Raw genomic sequence first — 20,668 nt, forward strand, 5'->3', positions numbered from 1 at the left:
ATTTCCCCCACATTACTAGTGAGGCTCTGAAGAGTCCTCTATTTTGACCTGTGTTTTGGTCTTTGTTTTAAAATTCTATATAAATCTCTCTAAATGTGTCCAATGAATATAATGGTCCAGATGATCTCACTCAGATCCATGCATCCGTCTTCCAATTCCTGTGGAAGTGGGGTGCTTAGCAACCTCCGTGGCACTGTCATACCCCTCTACTTTCTGTGGAGATCTCTCCACACTGATGGAGGGGATAGAGACTAGGTGGGCAGGCTACTGGCGAATGCACAGTATTTTCTTTCTGGCCGTGTGGAAATCACTCAAAGAGAATAATACAGTCCTAGACTGCAAGATCTCTTCTATCCTGTCTCAGCATAGGGAGCTGGTCTAGGTGACCTCTCAAGATCCTTACATTTCAAGGATTCTTTGATTCTAGGGAAATCTCTGTAGGTCTCTAGTGGAGTCATCAGACTCTGGACATGAGAAGGCATGGGGAGTCTGTCAGGGAGCAGAGACACACGATTTGTTCACAGATGGCCCTGTTATCCTTCAAGTTTCAGAGTAGTCTCCGAAGCCAGCTTTTCAGAGGAAGGAAGATCATCTCCTCTGCTGACAATATTGTCTTCTCCCTGGATCTGTTCCCACAGGAAGGGATGAATCTGGGCCTATGATAACTGCTACCTTTGATCCATGTGGGAAATGCAGTCAAAATTTCCAAAAAAACAGTATTTTTAAGCTTGGCAATAGGCACAAAACTTGTGAGGAGGGATGCACATGTACTTAATCTTTGAACATCTTATTTATTAGAGGCAGAACTCCTATTATTAAGGTTGCTTTACATTTCACATTATGAGATCATATTTTCATTTGGTACTTGGTTGTAAGTTTGCAAAATTGTAACTATTTTGGCTGAAATTATGAATGTCTGGTGCCTGCCTCAGTCTGTTTTTGGAAAATGTCATTCAAAACATTTCAGCCACTTTTGAGAATGAGGCTAGTGAAAAATACATTGTTTTGCCCATATTAATTACAATTCTTACAGCTTTTTTATTGAGAAGTTCTAGCTACTGTTGTTTGGTGCAGGGATTTGAAATTTGGCAGGAGAATTTCTCAGGATGTGCTTTTTGTTGTCCCTGTGAAAATCCACCCAAATTTGGGCAAGTTGCAAAAAATATAAAATAAAAAAATCACAGTTCGCACATGCTCAGACACTTGCTACAGCCTAGCAATTTAATTCTCTGAAGATTCTGTCCTCAACTGAGCATACTGCAACCTGGGTCTGAGCAAGACTTTCACTGAAACTGCAGTTCCCAGCTGGCCTGGGCATAGGAACTAAGAGCAAGGAGCCTGTTTCTTCTCTGCTCTCAATGCCCTCTTCTAATGATGCCCAGGCATTGAAGAAGAGGAAGTTATCTGAATGGAATGCAGAGGGGACAAAAGCTGAACCAGAGAGTAGGCGGAGAGGGAATAGATGTGAACAATGCATTTAGGGGTGGAAGACTGGAACTGGGGGATGGAGAGGGAGTTGGAATTGTAGTGAGACTGGGACTGGCTAGCCAAGGAGACTGGGGATAGGAGAGCAGGGAGATAGGACAGAGAGCCAAGGGTGGGGGAAAACTGTCACTTTTTTCCAAAAACACACTGGCGGAAAAAGAAGAAGGGATGGGGTGACACACACTGAGATAAGGAGGAGCAGGCAAATGGAGGCCAGGGTGGGGAAGAGAGACATCAGATGAGCAAGGAGTGGGAAACTGGAACTGGATGGCCTGAGAGCCTGGGGGAAAGGATATGGTGTGGGCACTTGAACTGCAGGGCTAAGAGACTGAGACTGTGGGAAAGACTGGGATAAGCTGTTGGGATGGGTGAGACGAGGACTTGCTGGGCAAGGAAACTGGGACTAGGATTTGGATGAGAAGACTGAAGAATGGAGGCTAGGAATGGCTAGGAGTGGGGAAGGGGATTAGGACAGGGAGAGTTTGGAAGGGATGGTGCAAAAGGGTCAAACTAAGGGGGAATGGACAGAGAAGTCTGTGCCCCCTTCACACTCCACTTCAGAGCCTGGAATGGAACCCAAGATTCCAGAGTTTCGCCATTCCTCTGCTATCAACAAATAACTATGAAATCCTCTGGCAAAGTGTCTCATTCCACCTCTAGTGCCGGTCCACAGAGGATGACTACCTACTACTGCTATCAGTCCACTAGGTCAAGTGACTGAGGCCTGTGCAGTGGATATAAAAGGTTCCAATCCTCCTGCTGATCCATGTGGGTGTCAATATGATGACACATGATAGAATTTATGTTTTTTTCAGTTGACTACAGGGAGTCCTCAGACTTATGATTTCTGACTTACCATGGATGCCACTTATGATGCTTTCCAATTGAGTGCCCATTTCTCCCCTACGATGCTTGGTTTGCCCTTACGATGCTCAATTTGCCTAAAGTTCACTTGAAATCACTTCTTGGTTGTGTTATCCTGGTATGGAGCTGGAAGGTGTCACTTCTGATTGGCTTTGAGGCAGCAGGGCAGCTTGTTGCTGGGTAGGGTTGCTGCTTGTTTTTGATTGGCTGAGCCTGGGGTGGAGAGCCAATCAGAAAGCTTGAGCAGTGATTGTCTGAGGCTCAACATGTGCGCCATTCTCCTTGGCTTTCTGAGCCTGTGTTGCCAGCGTTCTGAGCAGCATGTGTGAGTTTATATGTTTACAAAATACAGTGTACAGTAAATACATTGATGTTGCAATATTACTTATCTATAATTCATTTAGTACGTAGTGTATCAAGCCTTGATTCAGTAACCAATCCCCACTTCATACTATTGATTCCTATGGGAAAACAATTTCAACTTATTATATTTCGACTTACAACACAATTCTGAGGAATGAATTGTGTCATAAGTCAGAGGACTCCCTGTATTTCAAAAATGTAGGAAATTACACACTAAAAAATTGCGTTAAAAGAACTTTATTAAGTTGCAATACCAAGCCCCCAAAAGCTAGGAAATGCCAGAATTAAGATTATACATTTGATTTAATTCGACCCCCTTGTTCATATGCATTATAATACAGTTTCTGTGCCATGATTACATACTATTTTTTGCACAGACCCCCTGCCTCATTCAGTGCACAGGATGGGCTTGCTCAGGGGATTAAACAGGGTTGTATAGTGAAGGAGACTTGTCTGTAGGACCCTGCATCATTTGTGGCAGAAAATGGGTGATGTGTTGTGAATGAGGCATGGGATGCAAAGAGATAGGGTGGTCTCATGATTAAGGCAGTTGATTGCTGCCCTGGAAAACTGGATTCTATTCCTGTCTCTACCATAGTGGTGTTATATGATGCTCGACAAGTCATTTGACCAAACTTTTCATGGTGGTCACTAATTTTGTATTCTTCAATTTCTGGATGCCTGAGTTGAAATCTTCGTGTCTGATCTGCAGAAGTGTGGAGCATTCACAGTTACAACTCAAGTGAATGGGAGCTGTACTTAGTATTATATAGCACTTCATATGTTCAAAGTACTCTGAAAAATCATGTCCTAATCATCTCAAATTGGTTACCAAAATCACTTTTGACCTTAATCTCTTTGAACCTCAGTTCTTCATCTGTAAAATGGGAATGATAATACCCCCTTCTCATTTGGGTGTTGTGAAAGTTAGTTAATGTTTATGAATCACTCAGAGACTGTAGTGATGAACTCCATAGAAAAGGCCTGGAGGAAATTAATAATCCTGTCTTCAGAATAAGGTTTGAGTAGTGTATAGTAAGCACGGCTTGGGGTCACGCATTGAACAGTGAAGGGAAAACAAAATATTGAATAGCTGCTCATTAAGTGAGTCCTGCTCACCCTGTGCATTGAGTGAGGTGGGAATCCCATCCAAAAAATAGTCTGTGAGTGGATAAACTGTTGCCTTCAGAGCTGGGCAGCTAGAGAGCGGCGGCTGTTAGTCAGGTGTCCAGCTCTGAAAGCAGTTCCCTGCCAGCAGCGCAGAAGTAAGAGTGGCAATACCATACTATGCCGTCCTTAATTCTCCACTGTTGCCTTCAGAGCTGGGTGGCTAGAGAGTGGCGGCTGCTGACTGAAGGCCAGGCTCTGCAGGCAATAGCGCAATTCCATATCATGCTATCCTTACTTCTGCACTGCTGGTGATGGCGGCTCTGCCTTCAGAGCTGGGATCCCGGCCAGCAGCCACTGCTCTCCAACTGCCCAGCTCTGAAGGCAACGCCACTGCCAGCAGCAGTACAGAAGTAAGGGTAGCTGTACCGCAACCCCACCCCCGCAATAACCTGGTTAAACTCCCCCCTGCCCCACACAACTCCTTTTTGGGTCAGCACCCCTACAATTATACCCTGTGAAATTTCAGATTTAAATAGCTGAAATCATGAAATTTATTATTTTTAAAGTCCTATGACCAGGAAATTGACCAAAATGGACAGTGAATTTGGTAGGGCCCCACTCGTAATGCGTATGCACAAAGAGGTTGAATTAAGGTTGCACAGATAGCTTTAATCCATTTTGGACAGCCACGAGGCCTGACTTTTATATTGTACAGTACCTGTACTTTTGTTACTTTCATAATATATTATCTTATACCATAAACCAATATATTTTTGGACTACTCAGAAGTCATTTGTCATGGATCACATCCTGTCACGTTCTCACTAGCATCTATTTAAGTTGTGCTGAAAGGTTTCGGCCATTTTTTTTGCAGGTGTCATATTTGGTTATCGGCTTGCCTGGACTAGAGAAGTTCCTGTTATAAATACATGATGACAGATCATCTTCTCCTCAAGAGCCACTGGTGGAAGTCTGTGCAGAGGCGACTAAATGCTGTGAGGTTCCCCCCAGAGTGTTTTGGTTTTTTTTTTTTTAAATTGTCCTGCCTGGCAAGATTAGGGGGGTCACAGAATAGATGAAGTGATCCATATATCTCTTGACACAGGAGTCATCATATGTGGATTGCTGTCCCTGAACCCAGCTGTGCTTGCCCCTTTCTTTACTGTTAAAGTTACTACAGGACCTATTTGCTTCTTTGGACTGAATCCCTGTGCAGCAGCTGCAGAAGGAACCCAGTGGGAGATAATGTTGCTTCAAGCCGTGTGCATCTGCTTTGTGGCTTGCAAAGCTTCACAAATGAAAGTTACTAATAAACAGCAAGAAGTTTAGTATCAGAATTAATCACGGATTAAGTATGAGTTGCATGACACAGGAGTTTTAGTAGTGTTTATGAATGCTGAGATAATTGAAATGATTCAGGCAGGCTCCTGATTTGAAATGCAAAATGATACTATTCTGGAAATGGTTCTCAAATAATTTCACATGCTGTTTGAATACGTATTCAAACCGTATATTGTCTTGGGCCAGATAGGATTTTTTTTATATTGTTGTAGATAATATTGATTTCTCCTTTATGTTGGTATCGGAAGCTGAGTAAGAGTGGTTTCCATTTTGGATTAAACGCTCATCATTTATCTAAACTACTCCTGAGGAATCCTTTCCCTCTCCAGGAAGGAGGGTGTTATGGTTGTGAACATATGTAGTATCATACCTCTGATCTAAGCCAAGGATGGACTTGACTGAGTAGATTCTTCCTAATTCTTACTACTATAACCTTATACAGGTGTACTCTGACTTACCATTATGAATGTTAATGGATTTGTTTCTAATGTATCTTTTTGGGGATTTTTACTTTCCATACTTAATGCAGAACTGGAGTTATTGAATATACATACGTGTAAATGCAAGAACATCTAGTAATATAAAAAGTTTAAAATGTGTGGTGAAAACTGTTTTTTATAAAAACATTTTAAAAAGATGTTTAGTTTTACAATTTTAATGTTTTCAGTTTTTGGTATAATTATTTTGTAAATACTTACATACTGTATTTATTGTTCCTTATTGAACAGATTGCTGAGTAACTGGATTTCCAATCACAGAAGGAAAATATCATGTCTCGATCACGCCAACCCCCTCTTGTAACTGGTATCTCTCCCAATGAAGGGATTTCATGGACAAAAGTCACAATTAGAGGAGAAAACTTGGGAACTGGGCCAACAGACCTCATAGGTAAATTCAGAGAAATGGTTTGATGCATTCCACATTTTTAGACTGCAAGAAACTGCTTGCTGACAGATTCTGATATCTTTACATTCAGAGGAAATACACAATGTATAGTATGATAATATACAATTATCTCCATGAGTTTGGAACGATGGTTTTGAATTGGTAATATATGCGTTAAATATATGTGTAACTTATTACTTATGTCAGAGGTGGGTTGTCTTGTAGTTGGGTGAAATCTGGCTGTAGTGAAGCCAATGAGAGTTTTGTCCTTGGTTTCGGTGGAACCAGGATTTTACCCTTGATTGTAAAACAGAACGCCCAAGTTCTGTTCCCTACTCTGCCAGTGACTTCTGTGTCTATGTTCAAATTGTTTAACTTCACTGTGTTTCAGTTTGCCATCTAAAAAAAGAGTATAATAACATTTTCCTGCTCTGACCAGGATGTTGAAGCTTAGCGAATATTTGTTTAAAAACACAACCAAACAAAACAAAAGAACACCTTTGATATATGTAGGTAGAAGGCACTATATATACACAATTTTTGTTGTACTTTTTAGCACTCCAGCTAATTCACCTGGACTCTGTGTTGCCACTTGAAGTCACGCTATGCCACACCACAGCCCCTCCAATAATACACCTGGGCAATTGTGCATTACTTTACAGTGTAAATAAGTCTTCTTTCAAATCTTTGCTGCTAATCATCATCTGTGTTGATATAGAGAGTTGAAAGTCACTGTAATTTTTATCTTAGTTTATTTAACATTTAGCTTATTCTGGGGAGTATCTAAAGGTACATCTACATGTCTGTGGCTGGCCCGGTTCAGCTGACTTGGGCTTGTGGGCTCAAGCTGTGGGGCTCTAAAATTGTAGTGTAGAAGTTCTGGCTTCCACTGGAGCCCAGGCTTTGAGACCCTGTGAGTGGGGAGGGTCTCAGAGCTCAGGTTCCATCCTGAGCCCAAACGTCTACACTGCTATTTTTAGCCCCACAGACGAGTCCTGTGTTCCCCTGTCAGCTGATCTAAACTCTGAGACTCAGTGCCATGGGTTTTTTATCGCAGCATAAACATTCCCTAAGGTCCCAGTCTTGCAAAGAGTTACACACGATGGGAGTACTCACACTTGCAAGTCTTTGTTGGATTCAGGTCTAATATTTTTATAAACCTTAGTTAAACTCTCCTTACCACCTGCTGCCAAAAAGCATTACAATTCAATAAAAAGTAGAAAATGTTATGTGCTTGGGAATAAACTGAATGCCACATGTATGAAGAAAGAGAATGTACCTTTTTACGTCATTCTGTTAAAGACAACCAGGTTGTAAGTCACTTGCAACTTTGAAACTTATGAAACTGTAAAAACACTTGCAGAAAATTTAAGAAAATACTTTTCATTTATAAGGAGATTCAGTCATTTGGGAGCAAGTTTGTTTCTGGATTCAAATACGTATCGAGGGAGATCTTTTGTCAGTTGTAAAGTTTTAGCCCTGTGCCATTACTATATTTAGTGTGGTATGCAAAACATTAATGAAGAGCACATACATTACAGTGCCATGTCATTTATTATTCTGTGAGGTGAAGCCGATTATAGCAAATTTTTAAGTTAGTGGACTTCTTAAGTCCCATGTTTCCTGGGTAGTAATATTTATTTAAGAAATAAAATTGAAGGCAGGAAAAAAACTCTTAAATAATGTAGAAATCTTCAAACGATTTTGCACAAGTATAAACATTTCCTACATATTTTAGTGAAAATCCAAGTGAAATTATTCCATCAAGTTAAATTAAATGAATCTTATTGAGTGAACCTTAAAACTGGCCTACAAAGGAGGAAACAGGCTGCTTTTTTTTGCTTCTTTTGATGTATAAAGACATTCTGAATGTTGTTATAATTTAAAAAAAATAAAATAAATACTTTTTTCCCCTTGCTAGTCCTTACACTAGAAAAGTCTGGTGTTGTCTACCCTGGTTTTGTGGGATGACTTTATGTATACTTGTCTTTTGATATAATTGCCACTAGTCTGTCAAGAGTCTTCAAACAGTGACTAAAAATCACTTTCCCTCTCAATTGCTCAGGTTTCAAAGTCTGATTTCTTTATTATTTTTTTAGCACCTACTTAATTCAAACTCCTATCACACACTTGGGGAAAAAGTTCTTTGTTATAGATTCAACTCTCTTACCTTTTCAGTCAGGGCTGAGAAAAGTTTCACTCCAGCCTCTTATTTTTGTCCTTCCAAAAATTCTGGGCAAAAGCCAGAAAAGACAGGGGTTGATATTTCATACATTCTGAAGGCAAAATACAAACATAAAACCTTTCCTTCCTTTCTTGTTAATTTATAACAAAAAAGCAACCTCCCTATTTCCCCCCCCCGCAAAAAAAAACAGCAACAACAAAAACCCCACAACCCAATAACACACAACTGCACAGAGACAAGATTTATTTCTCTGCTTGTCACCTTTACTTTAGATCTTAGTTCCTCTGGTACCACTGACACATCTGGGAGTCCAGTTCCTCCATTGATTATGGTCACTCACTAGTTTTGTAGTAGTTCAGGTGATGCCAGCACATTCAGTTTACTATGTCACTGTCTTCTGCCAGTTCTTCCTTGGTCTTGCTCACTTTTTCCTTCCTCCCACAGGTACAATGCTTGCTTAACACTTGCTCCAATCTTCCATAGGTTGTACATGTCCAAATCACCCAAGCCTTTTTTTGTTTTTGATATTTTCTAACATGTTCTGCTCTGTCAGGTTCCTTACTCTTGCATTTGTTGTTTTGTCTTTCCATGAAATGTGTAATATCTTCCTCAGCCATCTGTGGAGATTACGCATCAATCGCTTTGCATTAGCCATTGTCTCTGCTCTGTACAGTAGTGAGCTCAGTACAGTCACATGGTATAGTCATGATTTAGTTTAATGTGAAAGACCTCTCTTTGCTTTTCCTAATCTTGTATCAATATCTTTCACAGTCCCCTTCAAATGTCATCACTTTCCCCAGATAGCTGAACTCTTCTACTTGTGTGATTTCTTTTCCATTCCCATATGTCTTTGAATCTGTTGTCCAGTTTCTGACCTTCATAACTTTTTACTTTCAATCCAATTTTTGCTGCTTCCTGTTTTACATCTGATATGAGGGGAATCATTCAGTGCCACATCATACTTAGTAAAGCGATTTCATCAGCAAAGTCAAAGTCATGTAACTTATCTCCGCTAATCTATTTTACACCATCCATAGTGCCTTTTGTTGCCCTCTTCATCACCCGCTCGGGTGCTAATTCAAAGAGAATTGTTAAATAACACAGATCCTTGCCCAGCTCCAGTCACAGTATCACAGTAGTCACCCACGCCTATATGTGACCTCACTGCACATCTGCTTCCATCATATAAACTCCCTTATTATGTTGATGAACTTAGTTTCACATAGCTTCTAGTAATATTCCACAAATGGTGTCATTTTGTGTCATTGCCAGAAAAGGGTGCTCTCATTCAATGCATGAACTGGAGAGGTACTGCAGTCAGTATTGGATACCTTTCTGGTGGTTGAATAGAATGAAGAAGGCAGTGGATGGTCACCTTCAAAAAGTATATAATTTATCTACCATCCCTGTACATTTTAAAAATAATTATTTCTGAATATTCCACTCTGTTGTAAAAAGCATTTTAGTCCCCTTAAAAAAAATGAATTTGGACAGGTTGAGATGTGCTATCTCACAAAAACCTCAAACCTGCCAAATTTGTCTACTGTGTATGGTCAAAGAATTAAATTATGACAAAAGAAAGTGTGAATTACTTGGGGGCAGTGCAATACATGCAGACCTTTTTCATGTAAGTATCTGTTAAAATGGTAAGAGGTTTCTAGAAATTGAAAATTCAAACCAACCCAATTTAAAAAAAAACTGTCATTGTCTGATTACAGTGATGTATCATCTGTACTGGGGCAGGAGCTAATCTAGACACCTGTACCTGAAAACTGAATAATTAATATTTGTGTAGTGTTTTGAGGATATAGAGGCTGATCAGCAATGTACTTTGTACATAGGGAGAAACAGTTTCAAAAGCACCTAAATGATTAGGAGCTTAAGTCCTGTTTTCAAAAGTGCCTAGCTCCCACTGAAAATCAATAGGACTTAGGTTCTTAAGTGACCTATGTGCTTTTGAAAAATATACCCATGATTTCCTTACTGTATTGGGTCTACAAAGTACTATAGAAGAGGTACATATTAGTAGATGAGAGTACCTCAATTATCTCCAACTAGGCTTGGAAGGTTTAGATTTTTATCAGTAAATGTCAGTAAACATTGATTTCATTGTACATACACAAACCCGCAACAAATACTTACAGTGATGGTAATCAAAATGTAAAGATAGGCCAAGTACAAAAAATGCTGCTTGAGAACTTCTTAGAGTCAAAATCCAGTTGTTTAAATTTTTGAATTAGACTTTTACAAATGGATTAGGGAATGAATAGTAACGGGTCTGATTTTTTGATTTAAGGATATTTACTTTGTATATTTTGACATATGATGTTGACAATTTGTGTTTTAACAGTTTATAAAGCTTAATAGTTTGAATCTATTTGTCATTAAATAATTGTCTGGTCTCCCTCACCCATAATTTTCCACAACTGTGGAAGTTTAAATGCATAAAAATAGGAAAAAATACTTAAATGTAAACATCAATATTATCCATCTAAATTATAAAAGACAGGATTGGCAGAATTCTTTTATTTGTTTATAACATGTCTAGATAAACAGAAAACTAACTATTATAAGACAGACTGTATTTCATCAGTTTTATTCACAGTAAGTCTTTGATTTCCAGGTTTAACAATCTGCGGACACAACTGTCTGCTGACTGCTGAATGGATGTCTGCCAGTAAAATAGTGTGTCGAGTGGGACAAGCTAAAAATGATAAGGGGGACATTATTGTCACTACAAAATCAGGTGGCAGAGGAACTTCGACTGTTTCCTTCAAACTCCTGAAACCTGAGAAAATAGGTATTTTGCCTCATTCAAACTTAGTAATTTTTGCTAAATAATGAAAAATGACTAGCTGTCTTTGGCTTTGTATATAAGTTATTTATAAAATTTAACCCACTGATAGTTGTTCCTTACTTACTCTTTACTTGTTTAGTACTTGCAAAGTATATACCAACAATACACATTTTGGGTTGAAATCTAACTTTTAGGTATACTTATACATCGGTCATTGAAGGCAGCTGTTCTTCTGAAAGCGAAAACTCTTCGGTTTCCTTCACACACTCCTACCTTTTAGAATGGATATTAATACTTGCAAAAACAACAGTCCCAGTAATCAAGTTCTTTAATGGGCTGTTAAGCCTAATGAATCAGTAAAAGACACAAAAGGAAGGTGTGGACAGTACACCTATAATTCCTTCTGCCTGTTAGGCCGGGTCTACACTACGCATTTAAACCGAATTTAGCAGCGTTAAACCGATTTAACCCTGCACCCGTCCACACAACGAGGCCCTTTATATCGATTTAAAGGGCTCTTTAAACAGATTTCTGTACTCCTCCCCGACGAGGGGAGTAGCGCTGAAATCGGTATTGCCATTTCGGATTAGAGTTAGTGTGGCCGCAAATCGACGGTATTGGCCTCAGGGCAGTATCTCACAGTGCACCATTGTGACCGCTCTGGAAGGTAATCTAAACTCAGATACACTGGCCAGGTAGACAGGAAAAGCCCCGCGAACTTTTGAATTTCATTTCCTGTTTGCCTAGCATGGAGCTCTGATCAGCATGGGTGGTGATGCAGTCCGAAATCCAAAAAGCATGGACCGTACTGGAGATACTGGATCTGATCGCTGTATGGGGAGACAAATCTGTTCTATCAGAGCTCCGTTACAGAAGACAAAATGACAAAGTATTTGAAAAAATTTTCAGGCTATGATAGAGACCACAGCACAGAGTTGTGTGACAAGCGTAACGGAAAACCAAAGAATCAAATGGACGCTCATGGAGGGAGGGAGGGAGGGAGTACTGAGGACTCCAGCTATCCCACAGTTTCTGCAGTCTCCGAAAAGTATTTGCATTCTTGGCCGAGCTCCCTATGCCTGAAGGGTCAAAAACACTTTCCCGGGTGTTTCAGGGAATGTGTCGTCAATTTACACCCTTTACCCCCCAAAAGAAAAGGGAAAAAAAGTGTTTCTCACTTTTTTCAATGTCACCCTATGTCTACTGCATGCTGCTGGTAGACGGGGTGCCGCAGCACTGAACACCAGCATCCCCTTCCTGGTGGCAGACGGTACTATATGACTGCTATCCATCGTCATCATCAGCCCGTGAGTGCTCCTGGCTGGCCTCGGTGAGGTCGGCCGGGGGCGCCTGAGTAAAGATAGGAATGACTCGCTGTCATTCCCAGCAGATGGTACAGAACAGGTGGTAACCGTCGTCGTCATAGCAACTGGAGGCTGAGCTCTATCAGCCCCCCGCTTTCATGTCTAAAGAAAAGATTCTGTACTGTCTGGACTATCATAGCAGTGGGAGGCTGGGCTTCTCTCTCCCGCCACCCTTTAGTGTCCTGCCTGGACTGTCATAGCAACTGGAGGCTTCCTCTCCCTCATTTTATCTCACTAAAAAGTCAGTGTTTCTTATTCCTGCATTCTTTATTACTTCATCACACAAATGGGGGGCACTGCCACGGTAGCCCAGGAGGGTTGGGGGAGCAGGGAAGCAACGAGTGGGGTTGTTGCAGGGGCACCCCCTAGAATGGCACGCAGTTCATCATTTCTGCGGGATCTCTGGGGCTCTGACACGGAGCGGCTGTGCTCTCTGGTTCTCTAGTACGCTTTCCCCATATTCTAGGCAGGACTGACTCTATTTTTAGACAAAACATAAAGAAGGGAATGACCTGGGGAGTCATTCTCATTTTTGTCCATGCGCCCATGGCCGACCTCAGCGAGGCCAGCCAGGAGCACCCATGACAGCAGCAGATGGTACAGAACGACTGATAACCGTCGTCTCATCACCAGTATACAATGGCATGGGAGATGGTGCAATAGGGATGGTAACCGTCTCTACTACCTTGCAAAGGCAAATGAATGCTGCTGTGTAGCTCTGCAGTACCGCGTCTGTCAGCAGCATCCAGTACACATACGGAGACAATGACAAGGCAAAACGGGCTCCATGGTTGCCATACTGTGACGTCTGTCAGGGCAATCCAGGGAAAAAGGGCGCAAAATGATTGTCTGCCGTTGCTTTCACGGAGGAAGGATTGAGTGATGACATTTACCCAGAATCACCCGCAACACTGTTTTTTCATTGAGATCTCAACCCAGAATTCCAATGGGTGGGGGAGACTGCGGGAACTATGGGATAGCTACGGGATAGCTACCCAGAGTGCAACACTCCGGAAATCGACGCTAGCATCGGTACATGGACGCACACCGCCAAATTATTGTGCTTAGTGTGGCTGCGTTCACTCAACTTTATACAATCTGTTTTACAAAACCGGTTTATGTAAAATTGGAATAATCCCGTAGTGTAGACATACCCATAGCCTTTTGAAAAAGGAGTTGAATGTTGGATGCTGGTGTGATTAAGCAGCATTAGCAACTAATATCTGGTCAGAGAGAGAGAGACACACACACACACACATACCCTCTCTCTTTTTGGGGTATTTCTAGTATGTTGTTTAATAATTAAGAATGTTGTCAAGTAGTCTAACCCCAAATTTAATCTGCAATCCTGTCAAAAATGTCCTTTGAATAAAAAAAAAAAAAAAAATTAGAATCCAATCTAGATCATTGAGAAATTAAGACAGGCACTGTTTATATAAGGGCTGCACAAAAGCAATGGTTTAGGTTCTTGTTTTCTATGGTTCCAATGGCAGTTAAATAACACATACTTTCTCCAGAGCTGTTCTAATGTTTTACAATCCAAATATTAATATTTCAAACTTTATTAGAAACTCGTGGGAGGGGGAAGTCTTGGGGGAGGAAGAAATCTGTGTTTTGCCAAAAGACTGAGGGCCTTGACATGCTCCCTATGTTTGAGCTGTTGGGAGGAAGCCAGTTCTCTCTGCTGTACAGTCATTGAGGACTGCCACATACTGGGGGACTTGCTAGCTAAGGGGCTTGTGACCAGAGTTAACTTTTATTCTGGCTGAGTGGTGAAAATGAGGAATCTTCCTCAAAATTTATGAAAAGAGAGACTACCACACTAGCAGCTGGTATCTTTGGCGGGTGACAGGGTTAGAGGTGATGAGTAAAAGACTTCGAAAAGTGCTGTTTTATTATTTTCTGTTAACTTGTCCGTGTTGGTACTTTGTATCTTAAACAGAACAGTGCAGTGTGTGAGATGTAAGGTGTGATGCCCTGCCATTGATACCTTTCCAGCTACTTTACGCGAATAGTTTAGCATAATTGTATCCAGGTTGTTTTGTTCTGTATCTTCCAAAATATTACCTAGGCACGCATTTTATATTTTTCAGTCTTTTTCAAATTAATTCAGTATGGCCGAAGTTGATGGTGCTGGACAGCCTTTGTTGTTTTAAGGATATGTGCTTTGTTTTCTCTAGGTATCTTGGATCAGTCTGCTGTCTGGGTTGATGAAATGAACTATTATGACACGCGCACTGACAGGAACAAAGGGATTCCCCCCTTGTCTCTACGCCCAGCTAATCCACTTGGTATTGAGATAGACAAGTGAGTACCAAATGCCTTTAATCCACTTTCTTAGTGGTTTTTTCTATATATCATTATATGAATTCCAGAAAAGTTAAGCAGCTTAGAGGGTGGAGAAAGACAAGAAAATTCAATTAGCTGATGGCACAATACCTAGTATTCAGTGCTATTTGGTAATCCTAATTTTTGTCTATTTTACTGGGTGATCGATAAGAATGTCAGATAATCTGAGAGCCTAGTTCATGGAACCTTGTGATGTTTACAGTTTTGGGATTGACAAATAACTTAGGGTCTAAGGGTTTATACGTTGCAGTTATAGAACTCTCAGTGTTGTGTTTGAGTTCTGTGGGGCTTTTAAGCACGTTTACATAGATACCTCTTGCTAGTATTGCAATGTGAAATATGTTTTATGTATCCATCAACTAGTTTACTTTTATTGAAACGTTTATATGGGTTTCTAACCACAAACCCCTTGGCTTTTGTTCACAAATATTGTAGACTTTATAAAATTGCTCTGTAATAAACTTACTCCCTTATTATAAATCTATCATAGGGCTTTAACGGGATACTACCAGTGCCCAAAACATCATCGAACCTAAAATTGCATTTAGAAATAAAATTCCTCACAAGTAAGATATCAGCCCCTTTAAAAACAAAGGCTGTGTAAAATTAGACTATTTTACTATGGGATCCATTCTGTCTGGAGTGCATGGCTTGTTTGTCATCTCTCTGTCCATTTCTTCAGAGTAGCGAAGGAGAAACTATTTCAGTATCTTCTCCTTCGCACAAGAATGGGGCAGCATGACGCACACTTGTGAATCAAGAGAGCTGAAAGTTCTAATTTTTGGCCTATCTCAGATTTGACAGTGTACCTTTTGAAATGGTTATCCTAACTATGTATGCATTTGGGATTTAATTAGGATATTGTCCCTTTATTCTTGCCACACTGGATAAAATCTTCTGTTAAATAATTTATCATCATTCAAGTTTGAATATCTTCATTTCCACAATTATGTCTGTAAAATACTTGAATTCTTACCACCCTAAATCCAGGCAATTACTGTTCTCTCAAAGTCTGAATCCTATCCCTAGTAAAATATTGAGAGATTAATCGTGTCTAGAAAATCCAGATCTGTTACATTGTCTCTTTCCATTTATCTGTCAGTTTTGTAACTGTATCCAAAAAAATGTTTGTCAGGCAAGATCTAGTCTTCATAAACCAGTGCTGCTTATTGCTCATGACTTGGTTATTTTTAAGATTGGCTTTATTTTGATAAACCCTTGGATACAGTCTCAGAACTGTCAAAATGAATTCAGATCAGCTTGACTATGATTAATGTCACATGATTGACAACTACCTGAAGGGAATGTAAAAAAAGGATTTAATTTAACAAATGTTAAATTGAAAGAGGAGTCTAGAAGGTATAGATGAGTTTACTGTTGGATCCAGTCTTACTTAATATCTTCTTTAATTTAATAATAGTAGGTAGCATGTTATAAAATGTATAGTTACTAGTGTGCAGGGAGTGGTACAAAATAATACAAAAGGTTGTGGAAAGATCTCAAAAATCTGGACAGAAAACAACAAGAGGTGAATTATCTTAGAAAAATGCGAGGTACATCTAGGAAGTTATAATCCAAAACACAGATATGTAATGGGGAGGAGGAATCTGGGAAATAATAATTCTGGGAAAGACTTAGCTTTAGGTTTGACTGAGGAGAGAGAATTCAAAACAAATTAGTAGTGAGACATCTGAGCAAAAAGGACCAATACAGTTTTTGGCTGCATGTGCTGAGGTACTCCATGACACAGCAGTGAGGTAATAACCAGGACTGTAATTGGAATATTCTGTAGTTAATATTGAGCACCTCTTACTAGAAAGTTTTTGTTGTTTTTTTTAATATATTTATTTTTACAAACTGGAGGAAGTTCAAAGGACAACAGAAATGGTTGTGAGACTGAAAAGATTGGCTTGTAAGGACATTTTAAAAGCTATATGGGTATAGCTTAGCTAACCATTGATTAAGTGGAGACACACGTCTGCAAATACAGGAAGTGCATAACCATCGAGGGAGAAGAGGTGGCACAGTTAAGATTAATGCAATTAAATTAAGAAAGGTAAAACTTAGACCAACTAGTTATAAGCATAACACTTTCTAATAATAAACTTTATTAGGCTTTGGAATCCCAGTGAAAGTGGTGTAAGCTGCCCCATTGCTTGGCATATTTAAAACTGGACTAGAAGTAAGTCTAGTACAATAAAGAACAATCCCGCATTACCACAAAGATGAACTAGGTGACACAACATCTTTGACTCGCTTAAATTATTTAAACATGCACGCAAGTTAGGATGCATTTCTTAGGTTTAATTTCAAGCTTTAGGAGTGTGCCATGGGCGTGTAGCACTGGTCTGACTTAGTGGAATTTGCATCCTCTGTGGGCAACTTGGTTTGCTGCCTGATAGAGGTGGGGGGAAATGTCAGCATACTAGCCTTGCTAATAATGGTAGACGACAGAAACTGTGGAAGGAAAGGGGTGAAAGAAGAGAGAGAAAATGGGAGGTGGCAGGGTAACAGGAGGTGAAGAGGGACCAGAAAGCACGAGGCCTAGAGTAAAGACACAGGAGAAAAAAGGATCATGCCAGAATAGCATGTAAGACAGAAAAGCTGGTTCCATGATGTGAAATGACTAAATCACCTGCCCTGTATGTTGTGTTTTTAAAAAAACAGGCATAATGCTTTCTTCTTTTTAAACAGAAAGTTGCCTCATGTGGTTTTCTAAATATTATTTATGGGATCATGTCCAGTGCAAATGCATTTTGAAATGAATCATGCATTGTGAATCATACAGACTGGTATTTCCAAGATGGCTCCAAATATGTTACTCAGGTTTTAATGATAAAACATCTTAAGCCCTAGGAATGCCTTTAGTTTGAAAAAAAAAAAACCCAAAACCCAATGTTTAACCGTTTGTATGAATGGGGAAAATGTATTTGATTTTGTGTATATAATCAGCAGATATGAAAAAGTGGAGTTTGATTAATAGAAATAATATGGGAATCATTACGGCTTATGTGAAAATGGCCTTTGAATAACGAATTACTTGGTAATAGTGGTGGGAATGCCTTCCGAAGGTGGATGAGACTGCTGCCAGTGATTTCAATAAGTCACTTTTTTTTTTTTCAGCAGTACATGTAATGTACATGTAAATAGGAGTTTAATGTTGTCTTCATGACCAGTCTGTCTGAATGCGGAAAAGAAAGTGAGAGTTGTTGCTGCTTTTGCATGAGTCAGGATTTAATAAATATTTTGTGTGTGTACCCAGCATGCAAGCTGTCATCTTTCAACCTGCAAGTTTAATAATTGGTATTTGTTGGCAGTCTTTGACCGTTAGGTCCTTCATATTTTTAAAGTCCTAACTGCTGTTTTTGTACACATGATGCCTTAATAGTTATAAAAATGCAACTAAATGCCTAAAAAAAATTGTTAATTTTGCAAGGAGACCAGGACTTGGTGATAAAAATTTGCAGTCATGACTTATTATGCTGATTCGATATTTACAAAAATATACATTCCTAGGACGATTTCTTCTCTGCCATTGTCAGGTCTTTTTTTATAACTTCAGATATAAAAGCAGGTTCAAATTAGAAGGGGCTTTGGAACTCAAGTGCACGCTAGTGTGTTTTCTTTACCAGGTTTTGTTATTTGTTCAAAATATTGAGTCTGCTTGTTGAATTCTAGCTTTGTAGTGTAGCCATCAGCTTGTAAATGTAAAGCAAGAATTCAACAGAAATTGAGTTAAGTGTCTTCTACTTTTATTTGGTGGCTTGAAATTTAAAGTAGAGCTGATTTTTTTCCAAAGTGTGTTGCTGCTATGATATCATTGAAATGCAGCCAGAAACCTAGCGGAAGAAGAGGTACCAAGTAGTGACCTAGAGCTGGAAAATGGGAAAAAGTAACATAAAAATACCATTTAAAAAGGGATGGTGGCTAAGTATGTTTGATTTTACCATTTAGAATTTTTACAAGAACAGATTGGTAGGTTAATGATTTAATGCCTAGAATTTTAAAACAGAAAAAGAAAAGAATTTGCAATATCTACTTCATGATAGCAGTGGGAGAAATGTTAATGAAATTCAGGCCTACAGACAACTTGTTTTAAATGATTACTTGCTATATCAATAGATTTACCTAGTCAAAACAGCTGAACAAGGTAGTGTATACTACAGTTTTTTCCTTGTAACCTTTGCCAGACCATGAAAATGAATGCAACTGCAAAGCAACAACTGCAATCAGACCTAACTGTATCTAGTGTGGTTAGAAATTCTCTTGGAATAATGTTTGTTGTTTTGCATGCTGCATGGGTTGTCACTGTGGATCAGTCTTGTACATGAACGCAATTGTTGACATGCTAAGTACATTCCACATTAGCTCTGTATCCACCCACTCAATACAGATAGTTGCATCTTCCCACGGCCAGCTTCTGAAACTTTTCAGCCAGAAAGATGTAACAGACTGATCTTACACTGCCACCTAATGGAGTATGTCAATTTTCTATTGTGATATGAGAGAAGACTGTTTCAGTGGATAACTTCAACGTTGACCTTGGCTATTTGAAATTTACAGCAGCAGATAGACAATGGAAGTTTAAATTTTTCTGCTGTCCGTTTTGTAAACTGCCTCATTCAGATATACAAGTTATGAGATCTGCAGATGAAAAGTGCTATATAAGTGGCCATGCATTATTATGCCCTAAAAATTACAGTTCGTGATATTGAGCCATCAGTTTTAGCAAGCACAGTCTTCCACTGAGTCTCTCTTACAGCATTCTCCTATGATTAGAAGCTGTTCTGATGTTTCAGTATCTTGTCTCTGCTGGGACCATCCCTATGTCAAATTTTGCTAGAATGAGTCATTGCCTCTCTCCTGCTATTGCAGAGGTCCTTGTTAACACTTTGGATTTGTCCTGTTTAGTCTACTCCAGTGTCCTTTTTGCTGGTCTCTCTGCATGCACGATTAACAGAGTACAGCTGGTACAAAATCCTGCTTCTAGGAGTCTGACTGATACCAGACAGAGCAGCTCATACAATAACTCTAGTTTTAGCTTGTTTATGCTGGTTGACATTCAGAATCTGTGTTTATTTTAAGTTGCTCCTCTTGACCTATAAAGTCCTCTGGAATCTAGTTCAAGTTACCTTTTGATGACTGTATCCAGTTTTCGGGCCTGATTTTAGTCTCTAAATGCATTTATATTGTTATGCACACTGAAAAATCTAAGACTGGGTAGCTAATACTTTTTTAAAAAAAAATCTTTGTCATTTTTAGAAGGTTTATTTTAAAGAAGCTATGTTCATTAGTACACACTGCCACCTATTGTTGTTCCACTTACTTGTTGTGTCTTTGTTTAATTTAGTGGCAGTGATTGTTACTTGTTATATTTACTGTCTGATCTTGACTGACTTCTGTGGTTATTTTTAAAAATAATAGTCTGTGTGTCTGTGCATGCACAAACTCGGTAACAGAATTTGCAAGAAGAGTTTGTATAGGCCTAGGTACATGAAATTAGAATAAAATTAGGTGGGCATTGTTCTTGCAATATTCAGTAACATTGGGATTGCTTGGCAGATGCTGCATAAATGACGTTAACTCTATTTGACATATTTTCAATCTTGAATGTATGAATATACATTTTAACAGGGAGCAAGGACTGTACAGCACTATGAGAAGTTAAGAGCATGCTTCCAGCACATTTGAGGGAAGTGGGGTATAGATGATGGCGCAAATCCAAGTCTACCTTTTGTTGTAGTTAAGATATAAATATAAACTGTGTGAAATTGTAATGATTTTATTTTTAAAACACTTCAACCCAAGCAGTCCAACCACTGCAATAAAAAAGACTATTTTCAAAAGGTAACAAGGCTGTAATACCAATACCAGTGATGTTACTCCATTTCCTCCAAAAAATTTTGTTAGATGTTACTATGACAC

The 20,668-nt window shown here is 39.4% G+C and overlaps 1 protein-coding gene across 1 annotated transcript in view; it reads left to right on the forward strand.

Moving 5' to 3' along the window:
• Positions 1 to 20,668, forward strand: part of EXOC2 (exocyst complex component 2) — a 195,337-nt gene that overhangs the window by 15,261 nt on the left and 159,408 nt on the right. The window contains exons 2-4 of the mRNA XM_032798411.2: positions 5,892 to 6,051; positions 10,857 to 11,033; positions 14,575 to 14,701. Coding sequence (XP_032654302.1) covers positions 5,934 to 6,051; positions 10,857 to 11,033; positions 14,575 to 14,701 — 422 coding nt within the window. The 5' untranslated portion in view covers positions 5,892 to 5,933. The remainder of the gene's footprint in view (positions 1 to 5,891; positions 6,052 to 10,856; positions 11,034 to 14,574; positions 14,702 to 20,668) is intronic.

Source organism: Chelonoidis abingdonii, chromosome 2 (genome assembly GCF_003597395.2).
Source record: "Chelonoidis abingdonii isolate Lonesome George chromosome 2, CheloAbing_2.0, whole genome shotgun sequence".
Classification (NCBI taxonomy): domain Eukaryota; kingdom Metazoa; phylum Chordata; order Testudines; family Testudinidae; genus Chelonoidis; species Chelonoidis abingdonii.